This window comes from Paramormyrops kingsleyae, chromosome 4 (genome assembly GCF_048594095.1).
Source record: "Paramormyrops kingsleyae isolate MSU_618 chromosome 4, PKINGS_0.4, whole genome shotgun sequence".
In the NCBI taxonomy this organism is placed as follows: Eukaryota; Metazoa; Chordata; class Actinopteri; order Osteoglossiformes; family Mormyridae; genus Paramormyrops; species Paramormyrops kingsleyae.
Window position 1 is genome coordinate 19,454,904 of NC_132800.1, and position 25,203 is coordinate 19,480,106.

The following is a 25,203-nucleotide window of genomic DNA, read 5'->3' on the forward strand; positions in this document are numbered from 1 at the left end:
AGCGGTTTCTTGTTGTTTCATTAAGTCCTGTGTCTTTAAGTCCATGTCAGAGTATGTATCCCCAGTTCCGTCACTGACGTCGTTTGCCGTGTTTTATCTTGTCTGTTTGTTCTACCTAATAAACTTGTGTTCCTGATTCTCTGTTTCCCGACCCTGTTGCTCTGCTCCCTGCTCGTCTGATGGCGATCGTGACATATATACACAGCAAATCCTTCACTTTTTATGAGTATAACAGATACTGATAGAGATGGTACCGATCCGATATCCACTATTGGCATCAGGCCAAAAGGTCTAGCCTGAAAATCGTGAAAATTCTTAGAGCATTCTATCTCAAGTTGTGGCACATGGGCCCAACTCTGAAACGTATTGGTGCTACTTATCTTACCATGTTCTAGGCTGGGAAGGAATAGAGGAACATGGGTATGTTTCATCTAAGTCAACAAATTAGGTTACATATCATAAGCTGCATATCCTGAGCACATCCTGGTACAGATGTAAACAGACACTATTCTAATGAAAGCAAGCAATGAGAAACTTTGTTAGTCATTTGTTTGCTTTTTTCTCCAGATAAAGTAGATTAACAATAAACAGCTGATTGAATTTGAAGCTGTCAGGTGGTATCAGTTGTAACATGTAGGAACGTGCAATTATATATGGACAGTGTCAAATTTAGACAGAAAATGTTTTCAGATTTGATTTTTACATTGTTTATTGTAATTCACATGATAAAGAAGCTCCTAGCACAAACAGTCAGATTTCTTCATTTATTTCTGTGTGTTTGCTGGGAGTGTATCAGTCTCAGGAAGGAGAGTCAGGTGACCAGGTTTTCTCTCTCTCTCTCTCTCTCTCTCTCTCACCCTCAGCCATGAACACCAGGAGAAGAGGAGCACCTCTGCCAGGATGTTTCCCATCCACTTCAGCTCAGCCTTCAGCTCCATCGCCCAGAGAGCACTGAGGCATATTAAAGGAACAGACAATCTGATATGCAGAGAATTCACTTCCCATGTTAGACCCTCCAAATGCCTGTTGAGCCACTTTTGCTGATTTGGTTTCCTGTTTAACCCTGACAAGGTTAGTCAGTGACTTCTGTTGATGTGAAATGTTGATATTTTACTGGTTTACATGGCACCATTGAGACTGTATGACATGTGCCAGACATATCTGAACAGTGTCAGCTAACTTTCGTCGACTTTTCAGAGCTGACTTTCACAGAATCCAAGTCATTTTTATTTTCGCTAATCTTGATTCTAAAATACACACACATGGATATTTTAGTGGGTCTTGTGGTTTAGTTCATAATAACTTGTGATGTTTTGGTCCAAGGTCCACAGTCCGCTGATGCAAAGAGAGATACACTCAACACGTGTTGGGTATAAACCTCCATCCATGTTTGATACCCACCTTATACAGATCAGGGAGTCAATTCCAGGCAGCACAGGGCACCAGTTTATATATATTTATATAACAGCAACATGCAGAATGATAGGTAGAGTAAGAAAACAATGTAAAATGCTAAGAAATTATATCAGTTCATTGGTTTTCCCAAATGTCAACCGTGTAAAATACATAAATTATGTAAAAACTTCAGCATTATCCCTATTAAAGGAATCTTTAATTATTCATACAGATATCTTACATGACAAAAGCGTGACAACTGATGAACTTATACAGATTATAATATCCATAAAAAGTATAAATTACTGCATAAAAATTATTTGACAAATATAATAATTTTCATTGGACAGAAGGAATAATTTTGAACGATATGCTAACAAAACCTGTTAGTGTTATTTAAATGAATACACACAGACACACATACAGGTGGGAGCAAGGTTCGAGGTCACTGCACAGAAATTTTGCATAAAAACTTAGAAAAGTATTGATTATTATTTTATTTCCTCATATAAATGGCCAAAAGGCATAATTTATAAGAAATCTGTAAAACTGTGGTTTTAATTATATTTATTTTAATATCCATTATTTGACACAAAATATTAAATACATCAAATTTAAAGATACGTTAGTTAGCTTACTTAGCACAGTTTGGCTGTACTGTCCCAAAGCCCAAACCCAGGATAGAGGGGTTTAGTGAATGTGGTCTGGACCCTGTGCAGGAGGGTCACTGTGTCAGAGACTCTGTAGAAGGACAGAGTTCCTGCCCTGTGATCCAGATACACTCCTATCCTGGGGGAGGGGGGGCCAGATACTGCAGTTTCCTCATTATTGTGCCAGAATGAGTAACTGGAGGTTGAGCAGGACAAACACCAGGACTTGTCATTGTATCCAAACCCACTGTCCACTCCCAGTCCTTTCCTGTTGATCCCTTTATATGTGACGGCTATATCGATCGAACACCCGCTCCACTCAACCTCCCAGTAGCAGCGCCCAGTCAGACCCTCTGCACACAGCACTTGAAGGCGTGAGTCAAACCTCTCCTGGTGATCAGGATATGACTGTGTCTCTTCCTTCCATGTCACCACTCTGTTCCCCTCAGACAGATGGAGGTTTCTGTTTGCTGTGTTGGGGTCCAGAGTGAGCTGACAGGAATCTGATGGAGGAGAAGATCAGAAGGTGATGGTTTGGTCTCTTTCACTTCTTACATTAAACAGGAATGTGCAATTGAAATTATATATATATATATATATATATATATATATATATATATATATATATATATATATATATATATATTTTTTTTTTTTTTTTTTCCAGTTTATGTAATAAATGAAAAGCCTTAAATATATAAGTACCTGATAAGCAAAATAATATTAAACATCAGCAGCCACATTGCAAACAGATTTAAAGTCTCCTGACATAAACAGCTCATGTAAATGTGAAAGACCAGGAGGCAGCGGGAGAGAGAAAGAGAAGCTCCTCTAACAGAAGAAAACGAAACACAATAAAACACACTCCACCTCATACAGGGAGAGAGAAGCGTGTGTGTGAACAGACTCACATTGTAAGAATTCTGCTCTGGTCCTGGGCACTAATACTGGTAGGAAGGCGTCTTTGGTAACTAGAAGAGACAGAGAGAAACAGGGATGTGAGTAAAAGGAATTTACTTGTGGGAGATGGACGTCACTCACTGTGGAGACATCAGCAGTAGGGTATTATCATTATGAGGGTATTTTAAAAATGTGATAATCATTCTGGGGTGGCTTTGAGGAAAGCGATCAATCTTAGTGAATAATGATCAAGATAAAGAGCAACATAGGTAAAGAAGGAGTGAGGTCTACGTGCGTTTCCAGAAACCCTTAGTTATTCCGGAATTAAGGAACAAGCTTTAATTAGCACTTTGTTGGATCGTCTCCAGCCTCCACATGAGAAAATCCCAGACTATCGATAACAGGAACATCGATCGCACATATTTCAGTGGTGAAATAAGTCATGATTCTCACAGCAGACGTATGTAGATGTAAAAAATAAACTAATTGGAAAATAGACACCAAAGCAACCAAAATTAAGATCAAAATAATTTAACATATTTGCTGAAAATATAAAAAATCCACCAGTGGCATAGAAGCAGAGAGCTGTCAGAAGCTCCACGGTGCACTGAGGGCAAAATTCCAGTGTGTTCCTCTTTCCAGTTTATCCTGCACCAGACCAAGGAGGCTTATTATTTCACACCAGACCAACCTGTATTTCTCTATGTCCTTTTAAAGTCTACTTTAGCATTTTCTACCAAAATGCATTTGTTTTTTGTCAGCCCTCTAAGTCCTTTTCCATGTGCATATACTTATTGTTTTTGCGTATTTAACTGTTTATGTGTGCTACCATTGTGAGGAGTCTGCAGCTGCTTTTCCTGTGAGTGTCTGCGGGTTGTCAGATACTCGTAGGTAGGGTTGTGATGGAGTTACTTTAATGACTGTATGAATTGCTCTTTCACCATGGTACACAAGATCACAGTTAAATGGTTTATTCTATAGGCAGCACATCAAATGTGGCATTCATTATGAATAACCGTGCTCGAACAGGGGGGCATGGCCGACGGGTACATTTTGCTGCCATAAATATTCGTGATCATGTGGTGGGAGGCATGGGTGGGATTCAATGTAAGCTGCTTATGCATGCTGGGTAATTCATATTGAAATATTAAGCTGTATTGTTAAAGCTGCACTTACACTATGTGTATGAATTTATGTGAAATTCTCAACCAATTCATGAATTGAATTTGATTTTCAACGTCATTCTCAAGTCAGTTCTGAATGGTGCACAACCCAGTTACAGTATGTACTCAAATGGCATAGGGGTGTTACAACGACGACCCCCATTTGTGCTCATTTATAGTCAACATTATAGTTATATATTGCAATATTGACCTCTTATTATATCCTCATTATTACGTTGTCCAAAATGAACAGTCAATGTGTTTTTGTCATCTGTTTTGGCCAAACTCTATGTCTCTGTGACAGGGATAATAGCGAGTGGGTCTGAGCACTCATAAATCTACGAACGAGATAACAAACTACATTTGTAACGAAGGGTTTCGGGAAACGCTCGCTAATTAACGATAGATCTTAAGTACTAGATAACGAGTATTACGAAGCTTTCAGGAAAGCCACCCCTGAATGAAAGAAAGGTTCATCTCAAGGTTTTTGAATTTTGCAGAAACACAATTCCTACTATGTCAAATGTTTTCTGAAAGATTTTATCTTACTGGAAACCGAAATTGTCTTGGTCCCACAAATGTGAAGCTGATTGTACTGTATACTTTCTCTGCATGGTCAGTACTAAACATGAACAGGCTGGAAAATGTATTTATTTATTAACCTGTATGATTGATCTCTGTCATTTTCTTTTTGCAAACATTCTCCAGTTGATCCTTCATTTCAGTAACCACCTTCTTCACATTCTCAAAAGAGCAGCGTGTACTGACGGTGATTCTGGGTCCAAATCCAGCTTCAGGGGTGACAGGAGGACCCTGGTACCTCTACAGACGCAGAGTCTGAGTAAACAGCTTCATAAAAACAAATGTGTATTGCAATCTAACTAAAAGAAACATTAACTTTCTGATAAATGACAAACACAATACGAATGAAAACATACATCGATTTGAATACTCTGGTTTTCTTGTTGCCAAAGTAGCTGTTCTGTTACCTGGAGGACATGGATGTGATCCTCTGTGTGTGAAAGCTGCTCCAGCTCAGAGTGTCTCCTCTTCAGTTCATCAATCTCCTGCTTCAGTCTCTCCATGTCTCCTTCAGCCTGACTCACTGCAGCCTTCTCCTGATCTCTGATCAGCTTTGTCACCTCAGAGCGTCTTCTCTCAATGGAGCGGATCATCTCAGTGAAGATCCTCTCGCTGTCCTCCACTGCTGACTGTGCTGAGCTCTGTTTGTGACACAGGGAGCAGAGGACGGTAAATTACAATTGGCCCCTTTTGAGACTCCAGAGAGCCTCATTGTACAATAGAGATGTGAGCTGACAGGAGGTATAAAAACAGCACAGGGCTGGGGTTTGGACCGTCACGATGCTGGATGCCTCAGGTACTGAAATCCAGCCATTACAGGACGTAAGTTGCCCATCTTAGAAGAGCCTTGATTCAAGCCTGAATTGGTTCCTACAAGCCAGCTGTTATCTCCTCTTCAGGTTCATACTCACTGTGATTGAGTCCACAGCCTCATTCAGCTCCTGCAGCTCCTTCTCTCTCATCTGAATTCTCTGCTGAAATTCCCTCTTTGTTTCACCCATTTGTTTCTACTTATGGGGAAAAAAACAATAAAAATTAGTCTGTTTCATTATCTGAGATCATATCATTTAATCCCCCTGTCCAGGATTGACCCCAGCTTTGTGCCCAGTGCTGCCTGGGAAAGGCTCCAGGCACTCCCTGTGACCCTGACCCAGATAAGTGGGTAGGAGATTGATGGATGGATGTATATTTGATTTATTGACTGTAGGTAGTGTAGGTTCTTGTGTTTCTTAATGAAGCTTAGCTTGACGCTCGAAAGATTCTCCCGTCCCGATCCACTGCATAAAAACTCCAAGAAACTGCTTCGCACTATTAACTGTTTACTTAGAGCCTTTTACCAATATCACAAACATAAGATTTTATCCACAAAATAAAATAAAATAAATAAATACATTTATATCCAAATTCAAGAGCAATCTTTTCAGGAGGTCAAAAAACTATTTCGCTCCAATCTAACCTCTTCCCCTAACCACGTGACCCCGCCCTCCTTATCATATGAAAAGCATTTAGGCTCCTACATTTCCGGCCCCTAATTGTCAACAATACCATTGAAACAATTACTCAAAATTTAAACCGAAGGAGCCTAATGATATACTAATTATCTTATTAACTTAGTCAAAGCTGAATAACTTTAGCTTTAATATAGTCCATAACTACATTATCTCAAAATCAGGCAATTCTTCTGAACAGTCCATCAATTATCCTCAGACACTTGCAGCAGACACAGCTTTGTTACTGGCCGCAAAAGTTCATTGGTCCTGGTCTTGACCTTCACCTGACGAACAAAGCCTTTCTGGTCAGGAAAGGTCTCTATGATTCTTCCAAGCGGCCAGGAATTTCTGGGTGACGTATCGTCCACAATCAACACTACATCACCGACACAGAAGTTTCTCTGGGGCGTAGACCATCGTTGACGCTCTTGGAGCTGTGTGAGGTACTCTCTGCACCAGCGCTTCCAGAATATGTCAGCGAGGTACTGGACTTGTCTCCATCTTCGATTTGCGTACTGATCATCTTTACTGAACAATCCTGGAGGCAGCTCAGGCTTGACTTTCAGTAACAAAAGGTGATTAGGCGTTAATGCTTCTAAGTCATTAACGTCTGAAGATGCGTTTGTGATGGGTCTACTATTTATGATGGCCTCAGCTTCACACAAAACAGTATGTAGACCTTCTTCATCCACAAGCTGTTCCTTTATGGTGACATTCAGAATCTTTCTCACGGAGCGGATCAGCCGCTCCCATGGTCCTCCGTGGTGAGATCCTGTTGGAGGACTGAAGTGCCACTGGATACCTTTCTGTTGCAAGTGTTTTTCAATTACACTGGTATTCCACTCACTTATCATTTTTTTCATCTCATTGTTAGCTGCCCGGAAGTTAGTTCCATTGTCTGAATACATTTCTTTGACCTGTCCTCTCCTTGCAAGGAATCTTCTAATTGCATTGAGACATGCATCAGTGTCCAGTGAAGATGCAACTTCAAGGTGCACTGCTCGTATGACAAGGCAAGTAAAAATAACTCCGTACCTTTTTACATGGCCTCTTCCCCTTTTCACACCAAACGGGCCAAAGTAGTCAATGCCAACCTTTGTAAATGGAGGATCGTCAGGCAGAACCCTGCATTTTGGCAAATCTGCCATGAGTTGCTTGCCAGCCGTCCCATGCAGCTTCTTACAGGTGATGCACTTAGACAAAATTCTCCTAATGACCCCATTTGCTCCAGGTATCCAAAATCTCTGTCGCAATCGAGCCAACATGTGATTTCTTCCTGCATGTGCTGTAACATCATGAATATGTCTCAGAACAAGACTTGTGATGAATGAATCCTTCGGCAGGATGGCTTGCTGCTTGGAGTCAGCTGGCATTGATGATCTGCTCAACCTGCCTCCCACCCTCATAACTCCATCGTGCAGTACTGGATTCAACTTATGCAATGAACTACTTTTCTTTACCCTTTGTCGTTCCTTTAGCATTTCCAAGTCCTCTCCAAATCTTTGCCTTTGGGCGTACTTCACGATCTCCTTCTCAGCTTCGGTCAGATCCTCACAAGTTAGGTGTGTTCCCTTATAATTTTTCTTGAGTTGATCAATTTTTTCCCTGCTTGAGATACTTAGTTCTGTTTTCCTTGCCATCAATTCCTTCAGCAGATTTTTAAATTTCAAAAACCATGCTATGGCACGTTTCAGTTTTGTCCAAGATGAGTAGTACATCATCAACTGGTCCAATGCACCCTTGGGTTTTTGAGTCTGAACGACATGTGACAGAACAACTCTTTTGACCTCTGGGTCATCTACATTTACTATGCCAGAGTCTGGATTCTTAGGCCACTGGTCTTCTGTGCAGAGCAGAAAACTTGGTCCAGAGAGCCAGCTGTCATTCCTCAAAAATGCTTCAACAGTTTGTCCTCTGGAGACATGATCTGCTGGATTCAGGTTGGTGTTGACATATCTCCACTGCGAAGCTTGAGAGTGCTCCAGGATGGCTGACACTCTATTAGCAACGAATGTCTTGAATCTGGCGCTTTCACTATTCAAGTATTTCAACACAACTGTGCTATCTGTCCAATAGATTGAGTCTTGAAGCTCTAATTCAAGCTCTTTCTTCAACTGTTTATCCATTTTGACTGCAACTGAGGCTGCAGTTAATTCCATTCTAGGTATACTGGGAGATTTTAACGGTGCCACTCGGGCCTTTGCCATCATCAGAGTGGACTGAGTCATGCCAGTTGACGAGCGCAGCACAAGGTAGCTTGTTGTTCCATAAGCATCTTCACTCGCATCAGCAAAGTGATGCAGCTGAGCGAAGACTAGTGTACCAAACTTCTTAGCTTTGATACATCTGTTAACGCCAAAATCCTCTAGCCGTGACAAGTCAGAAGCCCACTTTGTCCAATCTTTAATGACATCATTTGGTAGACTTTCATCCCAGCTGTATTTCTGTCTACATAAATCTTGCAGAATTCTCTTGACAGGCAGAACTACTGGAGCTATAAACCCCAAAGGATCAAATATGGAGCTTACAAAGGAAAGCAAGCCTCTCCTGGTGTGTGGTCGATCCTTGAGATTGATCTTGAACTTGAATTGGTCCGTCTCAGCACACCACTGAATTCCCAGTGCTCTCTCCACCGGTAAATTGTCCATATTCAAATCCAGATCTTGAAATCCCTGGGCTTTCTCATCTTCAGGAATTGAATTAAGCAACTTCCTGCTGTTGCTTGACCATTTGTTTAGCCGAAAACCACCTTTTGCCAACATATTCCGCAAGTTGGTACACAGAGTGACTGCTGTGTCTTCATCAGCTGTTGACTTAAGGCAGTCATCCACGTAAAAATTTTTCTTTACCGTTTTGGCGGCTTCTTGTCCAAATTCGTCTTCAAAATCGGCTGCGCATTTCTGTAGCGCAAAGGTTGCAACACTTGGTGATGATGTTGCACCAAAGATGTGAACCAGCATCTTGAATTCAACAAGCTCTTTTTGATAATCCCCCTGTGGCCACCAGAGAAATCTCAGTAGATTTGTATCATCATCTTTGACTCCTACTTGATAAAACATAGCCTCCACATCGGCCATGACGGCAATGGTTTCTTGCCTGAACCTTGTGAGAACCCCCAGCAGTGAACTTGTTAGGTCTGGTCCTTGTAGTAGTTGCTGATTTAGCGATGTTCCTCCAAAGCTTGCTGCACAATCAAAGACTACACGCAGCCTTTGCTTGACAGGATGTCTAACTCCATGATGAGGCAGATACCAAGTTCTTCCTCCAATTATTTCACATTCAGCATTGGCTATTTTCACTGCATAGCCTTTCTTGACAATGTCCTCCATGAATGCAACATATTCTGCATGATACTCAGCATCTTTAGAAAACCTCTTTCGCAAGTTCAATGCTCGTTGCTCCGCGACTGATCTGTTGTTTGGCATACACAACAGTTTGCTTCTCAATGGAAGGCAAATCGTATAATGACCATCTTTCAGTTGTGATGACTGAGATACCATGCTAATAAACTGTTGATCTTCCTTGGACATTTCAACATTTTCATTTTGCCCAGCATCAGGAAAGTCCAGCTTGAACTGTTGATGCCAAAGCTCTTCTAACCTAGCTACTGAGATTCGGTTTGCCGTGACTGCTGCCAATCTATCTGTTTTCAGTCCATCATTTCCTCCTCTAAGAGGTCCATTTACCGTCCAGCCCAAAACTGTTTTCACGGCATATGGTCCATTATCCACGCTGCTCACCACCTGAAGAGGCTCCATTGCCTTAGGCACGTTTGCTCCTATGAGTAATCCAACATCTGCTTCTACAGTTGGTAATTTCACAAGGCCAGCTGATGACATCCTCTTGGCGTGGGATATTATCCATAGTTACAGGAATGGCCTTTTGCGAAAACACTTCTGAAAGTTCAATAAACTGGTCACCCTCTAAGCTACTGATTTCCAGTCCTGTCACAATGTGCGTATTCACCACAGACTCGTTTCCCATCGTTCGCAATGAGATGCTTGTGTGGCGTCCTTTCATGTTCAGTTTATTTATCAGTGACTCTGTAGCAAAGGTAGCGGAGCTTCCAGGATCCAGAAATGCATACGTTGTTACCATCTTTGTGCCTTTACGTGCCTTGACCAGTACTGGAACAATTGAAAGAAAACAATCTTCTTTACCGGCCCCGGTGACGCCACAGATTTCTGCCATTTGAACAAGGGCATTAGTTACAGATGGCTGATCTTGACTTACTTTGGCTGCATCTCCCTTTGAGTCCTTGAACGTAATGTGCAGCAAGGTGGGATGCAATCGAGAACATTCTTGACATTTAGTCTTGTCTCTACAACTGCTACTTATATGGCCATGTTTCAAGCATGCAAAGCACAAGCCTTTATCTTTCAAAAATTCAAGCTTTTCTTTGTGTAACTTACTTTTGAATCCTTTACAGGTCGTGAAGCTGTGCTGCTCTCCATTACAATAAAGGCAAGGTTTGCTGTTAGCATCCGCTGAGACAGCCTTTGTTTGTGATGTTGTAACTTCCTCATTTTCCTTACATTTGTTTTCTGTTGATGAGGCGATGGATGTTGTGAATACCCTTTTTGTTTTATGTGTCTCTTCATGTCGTGGTTTTGGTTTTTGTCTGACTGAATCCTTTGCGTTTAGGTTGGTTTCCTTTATGTTTCCATATAGGGGATGCAACAAGTACTTGACTTGCTTATTAACAAAGTCAACAAAGTCCTTGAACTTTACTCTTTTCTTTGTTCTTTCTTGTAGGTCACAGGCAAATTTTCTCCAGGATTCTTTGAGTTTGTATGGGAGTTTGTTAGCTAATGCCTTTATGTTAGCTGTATTATCCAAGTCTTCCATGTAGCAAATATCTATCATTGTGTTGGAGCAACCGGTGAGAAATAATGAAAAAGACTGTAGAGCCGCACCATCTTCTGCCTTGATTGTTTGCCAGTCCAAGGCCTCCTTTATGTAGGCCTCTGCTAGGCTGTAATCATCACCAAAAAATTCCTTTAACATTTGTCTTGCTTTGGTATAGCCTGATGAAGGTGGCATGTGAACACAGCTCTTTACCAACTCATGCGGCTGTCCACTTGTGTATTGCAGCAAAAACTGTAGACGATCACGATCATCATCAGTGCGGCTTTCAATCCCATGTTCAATCGATCTAATAAAGGATTTATATTCCAATGGGTCGCCTTTGAATGTTTTAATGGTGAGATCAGGAAGCAATGCTGCCTTATGATTCTTCACTAAATACTCTGTGACACTGGCTTGTTGAGAAATAGCCTTGCACAAACTGTCAAGCACTACTTCACCACTGCTTTCCCTATTTGCATCAACTGAGACTCCCTTGGTTGCTGCTAGACAATGGTGATCAACTGAATCAAGCTGAGAATGATTCAATGCAGGTGTAACATGCTTTGATGATGTAAAAAGGATACCTTTCATCTCTTCTTTGCCTTCAGATATATCAGATTCACAACTACTAACGTTTTCCTGCATGTCTTCATACTTTTGCAAAACTTCTAATTTTGCCTCTGACTCAGCAATAGCTGTCTGAATTAAATGCATTTCCTTTTTAGCCCTCATTCCAGCTTCCTTTCGCCTTTGCTCTACTTCAAGCTGTGCTTCCTCCTCTTCTATGGCCAACTTTTCCTTTACCGCTGCTGCCCTAGCCTTTAAGGATGCACGTTCTATTTCTGCTCTAATTTTCATTAAAGACGTTGATGTCACGCTAGTGCATTGTGAACTGGACCTTTTAGAGCGTTTTGCGGATGACTTTGAGTACACAGACTTATCAGTTCGAACCCTTTCATTTTCCTTAGCACGCTCAGTGCGCTCCATGACACCTTTCATCCAGTTTTCACATTTCCAAAAGAAATCATTCATTGATGCATGCTTCGGCTCAAACCAATTCTTCTGATTATCCAAAAATTCTTCTTCACTCACGAAACGTTGTAATATATTATTTAAATCCGTGAATTGTTGCTGCAAACCACTGAATTCGACTCGCAGCTTATTCTTAACAACGTCAGCGTTTGCATCATCGGTCATTAATTCTTCAATTTGTCTCATCATGCTAGTTAGTTGGGCTAGCTTGCTCTTACGTGCTTGTATTTGTCTGGACTTGCGCTCTTCCATAGCCTTTTCGGTCATTTTTACAGTTCGTTTTTCTTCTTGCTGTTCCATGTTAACCGGGCTTCTTTATGTTTTGTGTTAACCGTTCCACATTCACAATAATTAGCTGAAATGCTAGCGCTTAACTTTTTACTGCGTTTCACTTCGTATTTCAGTAGAAAGGAAAAGAAAGCCTTTTCTTACCGTTCGAGTTAGCAAGTAGCAGCGCGGCCAATCCGTTGCAACTTACGCCCGTCGCCTTTCTTTCCAAATTAGTCGTCAAGTCGATCAAATATTTCCTTGCAATCGTTCTCTATATCCAGCCAATCCTTTCCAAATCCAATAATCCTTGGAGAGCAAGTTTTTTGACTAAAATGTAGGTTCTTGTGTTTCTTAATGAAGCTTAGCTTGACGCTCGAAAGATTCTCCCGTCCCGATCCACTGCATAAAAACTCCAAGAAACTGCTTCGCACTATTAACTGTTTACTTAGAGCCTTTTACCAATATCACAAACATAAGATTTTATCCACAAAATAAAATAAAATAAATAAATACATTTATATCCAAATTCAAGAGCAATCTTTTCAGGAGGTCAAAAAACTATTTCGCTCCAATCTAACCTCTTCCCCTAACCACGTGACCCCGCCCTCCTTATCATATGAAAAGCATTTAGGCTCCTACAGGTAGGATAAACTGGACATAAACACTTTGACTCATATTCCCAGTGAGGGATGTGAAAAGAGTTCTCACAGTCAACCTGAAGTTCACATACTGTATATAATACATACGCTTAGGTCAGGTCAGGTCAGGCTGGGGGAGCAGGCGCTAATGCAGCACGTTGCTACACCCACCACACAGCGAAACTCCTCCGGATCGACCCCCCAGGCAGACACACGGTCCAGTCCCACCCTCCAGAAATGGACATCCATCTGCCACAGCCAGGTGTTACGTGGGCATCCCCTTGGCCTGTTCCAGCTGCTTGGGTCCTCAGCAATGAGGATCCTGCGAGCCGGATCACCCTCAGGGAAACGCGCCACATGGCCGTAGTGCCGTAACCGATGCTCCCTCACAATGCAGGTAATATGCCTTGTAAGGGCACAGGCCTTGCAGGCCCCACCGGTCTGACCTATGATAAACCTGCAATGTTTCACCAAGTGTCCTAAGGCAAAGCTCCACCGGCTCCGACAAGACTGCAGGGACACCTCACCCCCACTGGGCGGCCAGAACCTCGCAGCCAAATTCTAGCGACAAGGCCTGGCTGCGTCAAGACACAGATACATCCTACACGCACTAACTCACACCAGAATTACCTCAGACTAACATTAGGGATACATACTCCCATGTTTGGTCTTGTTTGAATGGTCACAGTACGACGGGCACAATACTCTCAACCTTAATGCAGTATGTTCTCACATAATTTTTATTTGGTACATTCTGTCACTTGGTGTGGAATACTTAAGGAAGAGCTCCAGAATAGCACGGGGAGACACTCTGTAATCAAAGCTGTAATCAGATATTTTCTGCAGTTACTCTTTGTCCACTCAGCTGGGGTATGGAATTGTTTTGACTTGATGGTATAGTTTTGGAATTTGTGGCCACATGTTAGAATTACATTAATGTTATATTTGGTTAAATTGATCTGTGAATAAACTGTGTTTTGATTACTTCTCGGCTGTCTGACTTTGCTAACCACTGCATGTTTCCAGTAGATTTGGGTTATTTCCCCAGTCAGAGTCAAACTGCCATTTGGCTCGGATATATTAGCTTCATCACATCTAACACTCTCTTGCAGCCTCTGACTTGACTCCGTTTCTCCAGGACCCGATGCAACTGCCCAAGCTGAGTTACAGCAAAAGACTGGCTCAGCCTCTGAGGCGCACATACGCTGAGTTACGGCAAAGTCCGGCTCAGTCTCCGAGACGCGCACATGCTCAGATACAGCAAGTGTCAGCTGAGCCTCTGAGGAGTTCTATGTCGCCAGGCCTGGACAGTCGCCTAGGCTGACACTGTATTAAATTGTAATGATTTCCCAACTTCTGAACCGAATCCTACGGATCGCCCTGTCGGCCGAAGCGAATCCGGTGTACTCCACTTAATGGAAGTTCAGCAATAGAAGGCAAAGCATAGGAATAACAGAAATGTCATGACTAAAACATCATAAAAAGCCTTTAATTAAATTGGAGTCAGATATAATTCGGTTTTACCTAAAAGGGTAAGTAACTTTACAGGATCGCTCGGAAGGACCTACACGCATTCCAAGCCTTCGGCTGTCCAACTGGATTCCGCCATTGGGCCAGTGGACGGTTCTCTGCAGCCTCATTTGGGACTCCTCTAGCAACCGCTCGTTCGACACAAAGTCAAACCAGCGGTACCCAAGGATTCTCCGAAGAGACACAGTACCAAAGTCCAGTTTTCGTCTCAGCTCACTGGATAGCGTCCATGTCTCACAGCCATACAGCAAGTCAGGGAGCACCAGGCCTCTAAAGATTTGGACCTTCATCATCTTGCAAAGATAACAGGAGCCACACACCCCTCTCCAGCGACCTCATGACCCCCCCATGCTCTCCCAATCCATCAACTAACTGAATAGGAAGAGTCACCAGAGACATGAATGTCACTGAATCTCTCGACAAGGTCGACAATCTCACCACAGACACACACACTACTGACTGAAACTAAATTACATTTTAGTCAAAAGACTATGACTAAAACTAAATAAAAATTTGCTGATAAAATTAACACTGCTGTGAACACGCGCTCCCTCTGTCTCCTTCTATCTCTCTTTGTAGGTAGACAGAGTAAAATGCACACATTCCTATTAGCCTATACATGGCTTTAAAATGTTTAAATTCCACAATGACCTACTGATTTAACAAAGGGTAAATGATTCAAACACGGGTGTTGTCACGTTTGCAAGCTGGCGAGCGGAGAAGCAGGCGAGCGGAGCCGCAAAGACGGACAAACGGGGTTTATTTGTACGGAGACAGAGGCACACGGCAAGGAACATAACAACACTACCATGGGGGATAACGATTGAGACACGGACTCCCTGGAAGAGCTCGCCGACTCCCGCTGCCTCTCCAGCTCCAGGTCCATTCTCAAAGACTCTGTCCACCCAGCCCACCACCTGTTCAACCCGCTTCCCTCCGGCAGGCGGTTCAGGTCGATAAACGCCCGCACTACAAGACTTTCCAACAGCTTTTTTCCCTGGGCCATACGTTCACTTACAGTAACAAAAGCAATATCTCTCTGCAGGCATTGGCCACCCACCACCCCAATCCCCCCCCCCCTCCCTCCACCGTCTGCAATGATTAACTATGTCTCTGGAAATTGTATTTGATCACTTTATCCTCATCATCTTCACACTTTATCACCAGGCACTTTATAGTCTGATGCTGCTATGTTTGCTACGATGTTACACCTTTGTGCAGGGGAGTGTCTTGTTTTTGCTGGAAGGTTGGGACTAATGTTTTGGGTGAGAGGAGTGGTGAATAGGCTTGGGGCGAGGTAATGAGGTGGGCGTGGCACACACGAGGATCGGACGGAGCTGGACGTGACAGGTGCCACTTTCTAAAACATTTTATTCAAAAACATGTATACTTGCTGCATTTGTGACTTTGCACATTCTGTTTGTATTCCGCCGTTACTGGTTTTGGGTGCTGAACAAGTTGGAACGGAGCTGCCTTAAACTGTGTCAGATGCAGTTATGGTCACACGGACGAAAACAGTATTTCAATACAGAAAAAAGCAACCCGGAAAAAAACAAAGACCTGACAAAGCTATATTTTAAACATCAAGCAGACGTAAATTCTGCTTGCTGTACATTCTAGTAGACGTAGACTACTAGAATTAGACATAAAGTAGACGTAAATTCTATATAGGCTTAATCTATACCAAACCTATGTTGGATGCAACTGGCAACAGAATTTTCTCATATCTATGAAAGGCTAATGGTGTTACTGCAATAAAGAAAACAACTTAATACAGGTTTGATCTAAGGTTAATTAATAATTGAAGGAGTTTTCAGTTGCAATTCGATCAGAACATTTTACATTTTATAATAACATCTTGACACAGGTTTTCCCCATTGAGAAAACAGCTACTGATAAAAGACATTTTCAGTGACTCATTTTCTGTGCATTTTCTTTCCATGTAACAAACTAGGCTTGATCACAATCTCTCTCTATTTAATGCAAACTTATTCACGTGACAAAAAAAAACATTTTTATTTTATATAAAATTCATAATTTATATAAGACCATTTCTGGCCTGACCTGTTTCTCCGCCCATCCTGCAGCGGCTGAGACTGTATCATGGCCTCTGTGTTCATCCATCGTACAGAGATAACAGATACACTGCTGGTCGGTGCGGCAGTAGATCTCCAGGGGTTTGTCATGGTGGGAACAGACCTTGTCCTTTAGATGACTGATGGCATCAATGAGCTTGTGCTGCTTTGCATGGTGGAGTTTATTGTGAAGCTGCACGTCAGTTTCACAGTAGGAAGCCAGACACACCAGGCAGGACTTGACAGCTTTGCGTTTTCTCCCAGTACAGATGTTACACTCCACATCTCCGGGTCCAGCATACTGGTCAGCAGGAGTAGCTGCTTGTTGTCCAGTCTTGTTCAGTTTCTCCATCATTTCAGCCAGTATGGTGTTTCTGCCCAGAACAGGTCTGGGTACGAAGGTCTTTCTGCACTGGGGGCAGCTGTAAACTCCAGCAAGATCCTCCTGATCCCAGCAGCTCTTGATGCAGCTCATACAGTAACTGTGTCCACATGGAATAGTAACTGGATCCTTTAGTGGATCCAGACAGATTGCACAGCTGAACTCATTTACATCCACTGCAACTCTGGCTTCTGCCATTTTACCACGAACACTGATAGGATTTAGCTTCGTTTTCTCTCAGCTGTTTGTGTGTGAGAGTGGGAGGAACTTCCTGCTTCTCCTGCTGCAGTAGGTGTGGTTTTGGACTGAGGCCAGACTGAGAAGAGCAGACTGGGCAAACACTGGAGCTGGAGTTTATGAACTACCAGAACGTCATGGCTGCGAGGAAGACCATCCATCCTCTTCAACAGGCACTCTGTTTGTTCACAACTGACATGAGAAGGACGCCACTGAGAGTAAACTCATGAAAAGCAGGAGGACCAGACAGCATACCTGGCCATGTGCTCATGGAGCGTACAACCCAGCTGGATGATGTCTTCACAAACATCTTTAACATTTCTCTGAGGCAAGCTGTTGTCCCCACATGCTTAAACGTCACCACCATCACACTTAAGGTGAATACTAGGGGTGTAACAATACATCGATTTGTATTGATATATTCAACGGCAAACGATCCAATGCATCAATGTGACCGCATAAATATCGATACATGCGTTTTTATTTTCTTGCCTGTTTTAGTATTGTTCTCATGATCCACTCCAACATACACATGGTCTACACCAGGGGTGCTGTAACAGTCGCAATTGTGTGGTGTCTCTTTAAGACAGAGTGAGTCAATGTTTTGGTGATGTCAGTACGTATACGCCACCACGCTCTGTAGAGCGCGGAGGAAGCGTGCTTACGGATAACCACATGGACGGAGAGGGACTTTATGTTCTTATCTCCCTAAGTCAAAGTAACGTCACGGGTTGTATGAATACTGTTCGCTTCATGTGTGACAAACCAGCAGCTGTTCAACCGGGCTTTGTAAGGTTGGTGAAGAGTGTGCGTAATTAAAATACAATCGCTGTGGAAATCCCAGTACCAGCGTACCATGAGTTTTTGGCTGTCCCTGCTAAGTGTACCGCCGCCTCTTCTCCTCCACAAAATACAACCCCACGTTACAGTGCCCAATACCTCGATCGCGATATACTGGTGATTGCAAAGGTAGATAAGGATGACGTGTTCAACCGCGCCAGCTACTGCAAATCTCTAGCAAGCTGCTAGGGGTGCGACGGTACAAGTATCCCACGGTATGGTACGTACCTCGGTATTTGGGCCACGGTTTCGGTTCAGTTTAAACACAACACTACAAATAATAACACAACAAACCAAATAATAAACTACCTCTTATTTATGTATAAAATATGTATACATGTATAAAATTCAAATTTACAAAATGTAAACAAAAACATTTTAAAAATGTTAAAGTGCCTCTTAAAGTGCTCTAAACACTCTATATTCCACTCCAGGCTCTGTGCTTGAGCCAAATCATTTTCGATAGCTTTATGTGCTTTGTCATAGAGGTCGGGAATTATAACGTCACTGAAATGTGTACGGCAGGGCACAACATAACGTGGGTCGAACGTTTTAATTAAGTGGCGAAACCCCGCATCTTCGACAACAGAAAAGGGTTGCAAATCTTTAGCAATGAATGTTCCCACTGCACAGGTTATTTTCTTATGTTTATCGGATGTGGCAGGATATGTCTGTTAATTGAAAAGTTTTTTCGATAGACACTTGCTCGTGTTTCGATTAGCGTATGGGACACGTGTTAGGCAATGTTTACAAACAGTGGCATTTCTATTAACTGTTTTGACTCCCTGGTAGTTGTATTATACAGCGAACCCGAAAAAAATCCATACTGGAGATTTGTACAAAGCCCGTGCTTCTTCAAACTAATGCCTCTCAACTGTTCCGCTAGTGCTGGCCATGCTTGTTTGTTTTTCTTTTTTTCGCATCTGTGTACCGAGCTCAGCTCCAGTTACGTCAGTGTGAAAGAGGGCGAGTGGGTGGAGCCAAAACAGTGATTGGACATTAATGTTCACTTTCCGTCGGACGCCTCTTTTGTGACGTTGTGGTCGGACTGGCGGCTTACACACTCAACAGTAATTCTATTTTATAAATCTTAAAAATGTTTATTTTGTTAAATGTATTAATAGTTATAAATATAATTGCATATGTGTTCGATTTAGAGAATACCATATCAAGACCGTAAACAGTATCCTAGCATGCAATATCAGATTTTTACCAGACTTGTTAGTGTCTTTGGCTTGTAGTTTGCCTCTCGAAAAAAGAATATTGCTATGAATGTACTAAAATGTTTTACAAAGCTTTTAATGTGGTTTGACTATTTCGTGTTTCTTGTTTGTCTCTCAGAAAAAAAATCTCACTCCAAATCTGCTAAAATATAAAGCAACAAAAAACATGGAGGCTGCCATGTTTGTTCCGAGATGTGGGTAGCTCGAACGGGAGATTGTCGGACGTGATGTCACTTAACTCGGAATTTCCGAGTTCCGAGAGAAAAACGAACAGACCATAACTCATGGTTGAGGGCTTTTGCTCATTGGCGCTTACCGCTTAACAGTAGCCTGATACGCATTAAGCGCCATATTTTCAAATGGAAGTGCAAAACCGTAATACCGCGGTACACAAGGCCTTACCAGACCGTGCGGCGCATACCGAACGGTCCAGTATTTTACCGAGTACCATTACATCCCTACAAGCTACCAAGTCGCTCTTACGATCCTGTGACGGGTGTGGGAAAGCAGGATCAGGGAAACGGAAATCCAAAGGACGGGGTTTATTCAGGGCGGACAGGTAACCACGCAGTACAAACATTATTGACAGACCTGGGGAAACGCGGTCTGAACGCGGACTAATGGTGCGTTCGTTTTTCTCTCGGAACTCGGAAATTCCGAGTTGAGTGACATCACGTCCGACAATCTCCCGTTCGAGCTACCCACATCTCGGAACAAACATGGCTGCCTCCATGAACACGTTGCTGTGTGTTGTTGCTTTATATTTTAGCAGATTTGGAGTTTTCCAAATGAAGAAAATGGAGAAATTTAGATTTTTCCGAGAGACAAACAAGAAACACGAACTAGTCAAACCACATTAAAAGCTTTATAAAATATTTTAGTACATTCATAGCGATATTCTTTTTTCGAACAGTAAATAAACTACAAACAAACCAAGTCGCCATGTTGAAATTACGTCACAAGGGCAACTCGGGCAACAAAATCTTCTCCGACTTTAACGTCATAAAAGGGGCGTGTTTCCGACGGGAAGTGATGTTTTTCGTGACGTATCGTGACGTTTTCATCCAAGTTCCGACTTGGAGAGAAATAATCGAACGCACCATAAATACAGGACATGACATCAGAATAAACGCAAGACAGCTGATATGATGGGAATTCACACGCGGGTAACGAGGTGGGCGTGGCACGCACGAGGACTGGACGGGCAGGTCATGGCAATCGCCTAGTTAGCCTCCATTTATTTATACTTATCTTAATAAAGGGCATTCCGAAGAAGGGAAATGTGGAGCGGCATTTTCGCACTGTTCATGAAAACTACGACATTAACTTCCCTCCGAAAAACCAGCTGAGAGATAGAAAGGTGAAGGAACTAAAATCCCGTTTCAGTTCAAAAATAATTTATTTATCCCAAAGGGAAATTATTATTATTAATAATAGTAATAATAAATAATATTAAAGAATACTCAATATTTTTATACATAAATATGTTTTGCATTTTTATAGTAGGTAGATCACTTTGATTTAGTCATTTATAAGTAGCTCGCAAGCTAGCGTACCTTCAGAGCGTGTGTTTAGTACGGCAGGTGACAGGACGCTATGCTCAGAGCACACAATCTCCTGAACACGTTGACCATTTAATTTTTCTTTAAAAAAAAAAAAAACCTCTCAAAGAAGAATACTGACATACTTATTTCACTGCAGAAGTCAGTCATGTTGATCTTCCTCATTCAACATGTCTGTCCATCCAATGTTTTTTATTTGACTTTATTGCACTTAATTTTACTTGTTGTCACTGTATCCCAGCGTAGGGCGAGCGAGCAGGGAACGAGGAGGAATCAGGGTCAGGCAGACGGAAATCCAACAAATGGGGAAAACTTCAATGACAGACTCTGACGTGGACTTAAATACACAGGACTAGACGAAACAAGAAACAGCTGGGAACAATCGGGATTGCACGCGAAGTTAAGGAGGGGTGTCGCACACGAGAGGGTCATGACAGTTATGGACATACTTTACACTTTTGTATTTGTAAGGAGAAGGCTTGATTCAAAATAAAAATCAGTCACCATGTTAATCTACATCCATCAAAAGTTTTTATTTTTAACTTTTTGCACTTTATTTTGCTTGTTTTATGGGACATACTTGACCACACTAGATTTTGTTTGCAGTTCCCAATAAAATATGATAAAATGATAATTATATTTGCCTTTTTTTAATTCAGTGAAATGTAAAGGATTGTGTGAAGTTTCATCATTTCGACTACTATCCCCAGTATCGAATTGAATCAAATCATATGGTATCGTGGGAATTTCTGGGGTATCAAAAACATTCGAACCGTTGGCTTGAGGAATCGATATTGTATCGTATCCCGAGGAAATCTGTGATTTACACCCCTAGTGAATACGTTTTCTGTCTCCTGCCTCGATGCCTACTGCCCTGTAGCAGTCACACCTGTCATCATGAATTGCTTTGAAAGGCTAGTCTTGGGGCACCTGAACGCTGGTCTTCCCAAATCACATGTCCGTCTCCAATTTGCTTATCGCCCAAACCGGTCCACTGAGGATGCCATATCCTCTGCCCTCCATCTGGCCCTTTTCCATCTTGAAAGGAAGAACACACGTGTAAGAAAGCTGCTCAGTGGCTACAGTTCAGCATCCAGCACCATCATCCCCCAGAAGCTCATAGGGAAGTTAAGCCTGCTGGGCTTCAGCACTGGTGGTGGGTCTCAATAGTGACGGTGATGAGTCGACATACAGGATGGAGATTCAGAAACTGACAGACTAGTGTAAGTCCAACAATCTGTCTCTAAATGTGGATGAAACGAATGAGATGGTTGTTGACTTCAGACAGGCCTATGCTGTCCACCCCCTGCTGGACATTGTGGGCTCTGCAGTGGAGTCGCTCAGGAGAACCAGATTCCTTGGGCTGCACCTGCCAGCTGACCTCACCTGGTCCCTCAGCACCTCCTCCCCTGCCAAGAAGCATCTTCACTTCCTACTGAAGCTAAGGAGGGCAAGTCTACCTCCCCCATCCTCACCATGATCTACAGGGGCACCATCCAGAGTGTCCTGACCAGCTGCATCACTGTCTGGTTTTGGAACTGTAACATCTCTGACCGCAAGACTTTACAATGAACTGTACATGCAGCATTGTGTGTCAGTGTTTTTAATGTGTCCCCCACTCCTGCACTTTATGTACATATGTAGTTTGCATGACGGTCCAGAGGACATTATTTCATGTCACCGTGTGCTGTGTACTGAATATGGTTGCTGTGACAATAAAGCCCCATTTGACTTGATTATAAAAACTATACACATAGCAAATCATTTTTATGGGTAAAACTGTTACTGATGAAGATGGCGCAAATCCAATATCCACTATCGGTATCGAGCCGTACTGGCAATAAAAGCTGAATCAGAAATCAGGATGACAGGGGAGTAAGAAGCCAATCAGATTTTACGGAAAAGATGTATTGGTGCTCCTTATCTTACTATGTTCTAGGCTGGGAAGGAATAGAGGAACAGAGGTATGTTTCATCTAAGTCAACAAATTGGGTTACATATCATGAGCTGCATATCCTGAGCACGATGTAAACAGAAACTTTTGTAACGAAAGCAAGCAAACAGAAACTACTCTATGAGAGCAATTAGCAGCTCAGACGCAGAAGGCAGACGGATAGGAGAGGGCAGTTATACTGAGAATGAATCTCTCTGTCTATTTAGACTTTTTTTTAGTCTTTTGTTTGCTTTTTTTTCTCCCGATGAAGTAGATTAACAACAAACAGCTGATGGGATTTGAAGCTGTCAGGTGGTATCAGTTGTAACATGTAGGAATGTGCAATTATACAAAGACAGTGTCAAATTTAGACAAAAAATGTTTTCAGATTTGATTTTTACATTGTTCATTGAAATTCACATGATAATGAAGCCCTTGGCACATAAATGTAAGATTACTTCCTTTGTTTCTGTGTGTTTGCTGGGAGTGTATCAGTCTCAGGAAGGAGAGTCAGGTGACCAGGTTCACAGTGATTATTAATTCACCCCCAGAAAGTTAAGATATCGAATCTAGGCTGAGTGCAAAGGGGCAGCTTCAGCCAAGCCCAGGAACAGAGAGATAAAACACTGGAAAGGTGCCCAGCAGTTGGTGTCTGGCTGCTCTGCTCTGGAAGTGCTGCTGGGGGACAGAGGAGGAGGTGGCTGTGAGCCGCCCTGCCAGCCTGAGCTGTATGAGGCCCGGGATGGCGGGGGTCTCTGTGGGGGGGGTCTAACGTCTCCCCCAGGGGTCCCGCTGCCCCTCCATACGGTCAGAGACGCTTCCCACATACAGCAGCTACAGGGATCAGCCGTTAATCTTTAGCTTTATGCTGTTCAGCTCTTTTCCTTTTCGATTTTCCATGTATTTCTGAGACCAATAAGTTTCTCCCTGAAACACATACACAAAGGAAAACTGACACATACAGTACTGACAGAACACACATATGCACGCATACATGCATACATATAGACACACGCACTCTTCTTTTCACTGACGCAGAGCTTACATTCTCCTTTTTGAGATCAGCTGCCTCATGTATTAAACTTTCACATTAACAGTCTGCATATGCAGGAAGGTGGAAAGGCTGTACACAGGTAAATATTCAGGTGTATCACACTGCGCATCCTGCAGATCCTGCTGTCTGTACACAGGTAAATATTCAGGTGTATCACACTGCGCGTCCTGCAGATCCTGCTGTCTGTACACAGGTAAATATTCAGGTGTATCACACTGCGCGTCCTGCAGATCCTGCTGTCTGTACACAGGTAAATATTCAGGTGTATTACACTGCGCGTCCTGCAGATCCTGCTGTCTGTACACAGGTAAATATTCAGGTGTATCACACTGCGCGTCCTGCAGATCCTGCTGTCTGTACACAGGTAAATATTCAGGTGTTTCACACTGCGCGTCCTGCAGATCCTGCTGTCTGTACACAGGTAAATATTCAGGTGTATCACACTGCGCGTCCTGCAGATCCTGCTGTCTGTACACAGGTAAATATTCAGGTGTTTCACACTGCGCGTCCTGCAGATCCTGCTGTCTGTACACAGGTAAATATTCAGGTGTATCACACTGCGCGTCCTGCAGATCCTGCTGTCTGTACACAGGTAAATATTCAGGTGTATCACACTGCGCGTCCTGCAGATCCTGCTGTCTGTACACAGGTAAATATTCAGGTGTATCACACTGCGCGTCCTGCAGATCCTGCTGTCTGTACACAGGTAAATATTCAGGTGTATCACACTGCGCGTCCTGCAGATCCTGCTGTCTGTACACAGGTAAATATTCAGATGTTTCACACTGCGCGTCCTGCAGATCCTGCTGTCTGTACACAGGTAAATATTCAGGTGTATCACACTGCGCGTCCTGCAGATCCTGCTGTCTGTACACAGGTAAATATTCAGGTGTATCACACTGCACGTCCTGCAGATCCTGCTGACCTTTACTTGCACAAGCCTCTCACTCCACCTGAAAAGTGAGGAAGACAAAAACAGAGAGATATGTGTGTTCCTGCTCTGACACACATACACATACCCCAGCATGGATTAATTATATGGGCATTGGGGCTGGTGACCTGGGGCAACCACATCTTCTGGGTCTAATGACATGCCGAGCAACTGTCCATAAGCCCCTCCACCACATCCCATTCCAACTGGAGTTGGAACTTAAATCTCCCTGAAATAATTCTGTTCCGCGTAGTTTTTTATCCAATCCCTGCTACAGTTCCATTTCCTGATTTGGACTAGAATTGATCAATGCATTCTGGAATGGCCCCAACCCTGCCTGGTATGCAGAGAATTCACTTCCCATGTCAGACCCTCCAAATGCCTGTTGAGCCACTGTTGCTGATTTGGTTTCCTGTTTAACCCTGACAAGGTTAGTCGGTGACTTCTGTTGATCTGAAACGTTGACAT

The 25,203-nt window shown here is 42.8% G+C and overlaps 1 protein-coding gene across 2 annotated transcripts; it reads right to left on the reverse strand.

Moving 5' to 3' along the window:
- Positions 1-1,466: 1,466 nt before the first annotated feature.
- On the reverse strand, positions 1,467-17,200 carry LOC111837213 (E3 ubiquitin-protein ligase TRIM16-like). Of its 2 annotated transcripts, XM_072710789.1 has the most exons (6): positions 16,563-17,200; positions 5,602-5,697; positions 5,098-5,331; positions 4,771-4,930; positions 2,957-3,016; positions 1,467-2,548 (listed from the first exon to the last, which is right to left on the reverse strand). In XM_072710789.1, exons 1-6 carry the CDS (start codon positions 17,151-17,153, stop codon positions 2,034-2,036), a joined length of 1,656 nt encoding a protein of 551 aa, XP_072566890.1. In that variant the 5' UTR covers positions 17,154-17,200; the 3' UTR covers positions 1,467-2,033. The 2 variants fall into 2 exon arrangements, with proteins under 2 accessions (XP_072566890.1, XP_072566891.1); XM_072710790.1 differs by lacking the exon at positions 4,771-4,930 and having other exon boundaries at positions 2,413-2,548.
- Positions 17,201-25,203: the final 8,003 nt, after the last annotated feature.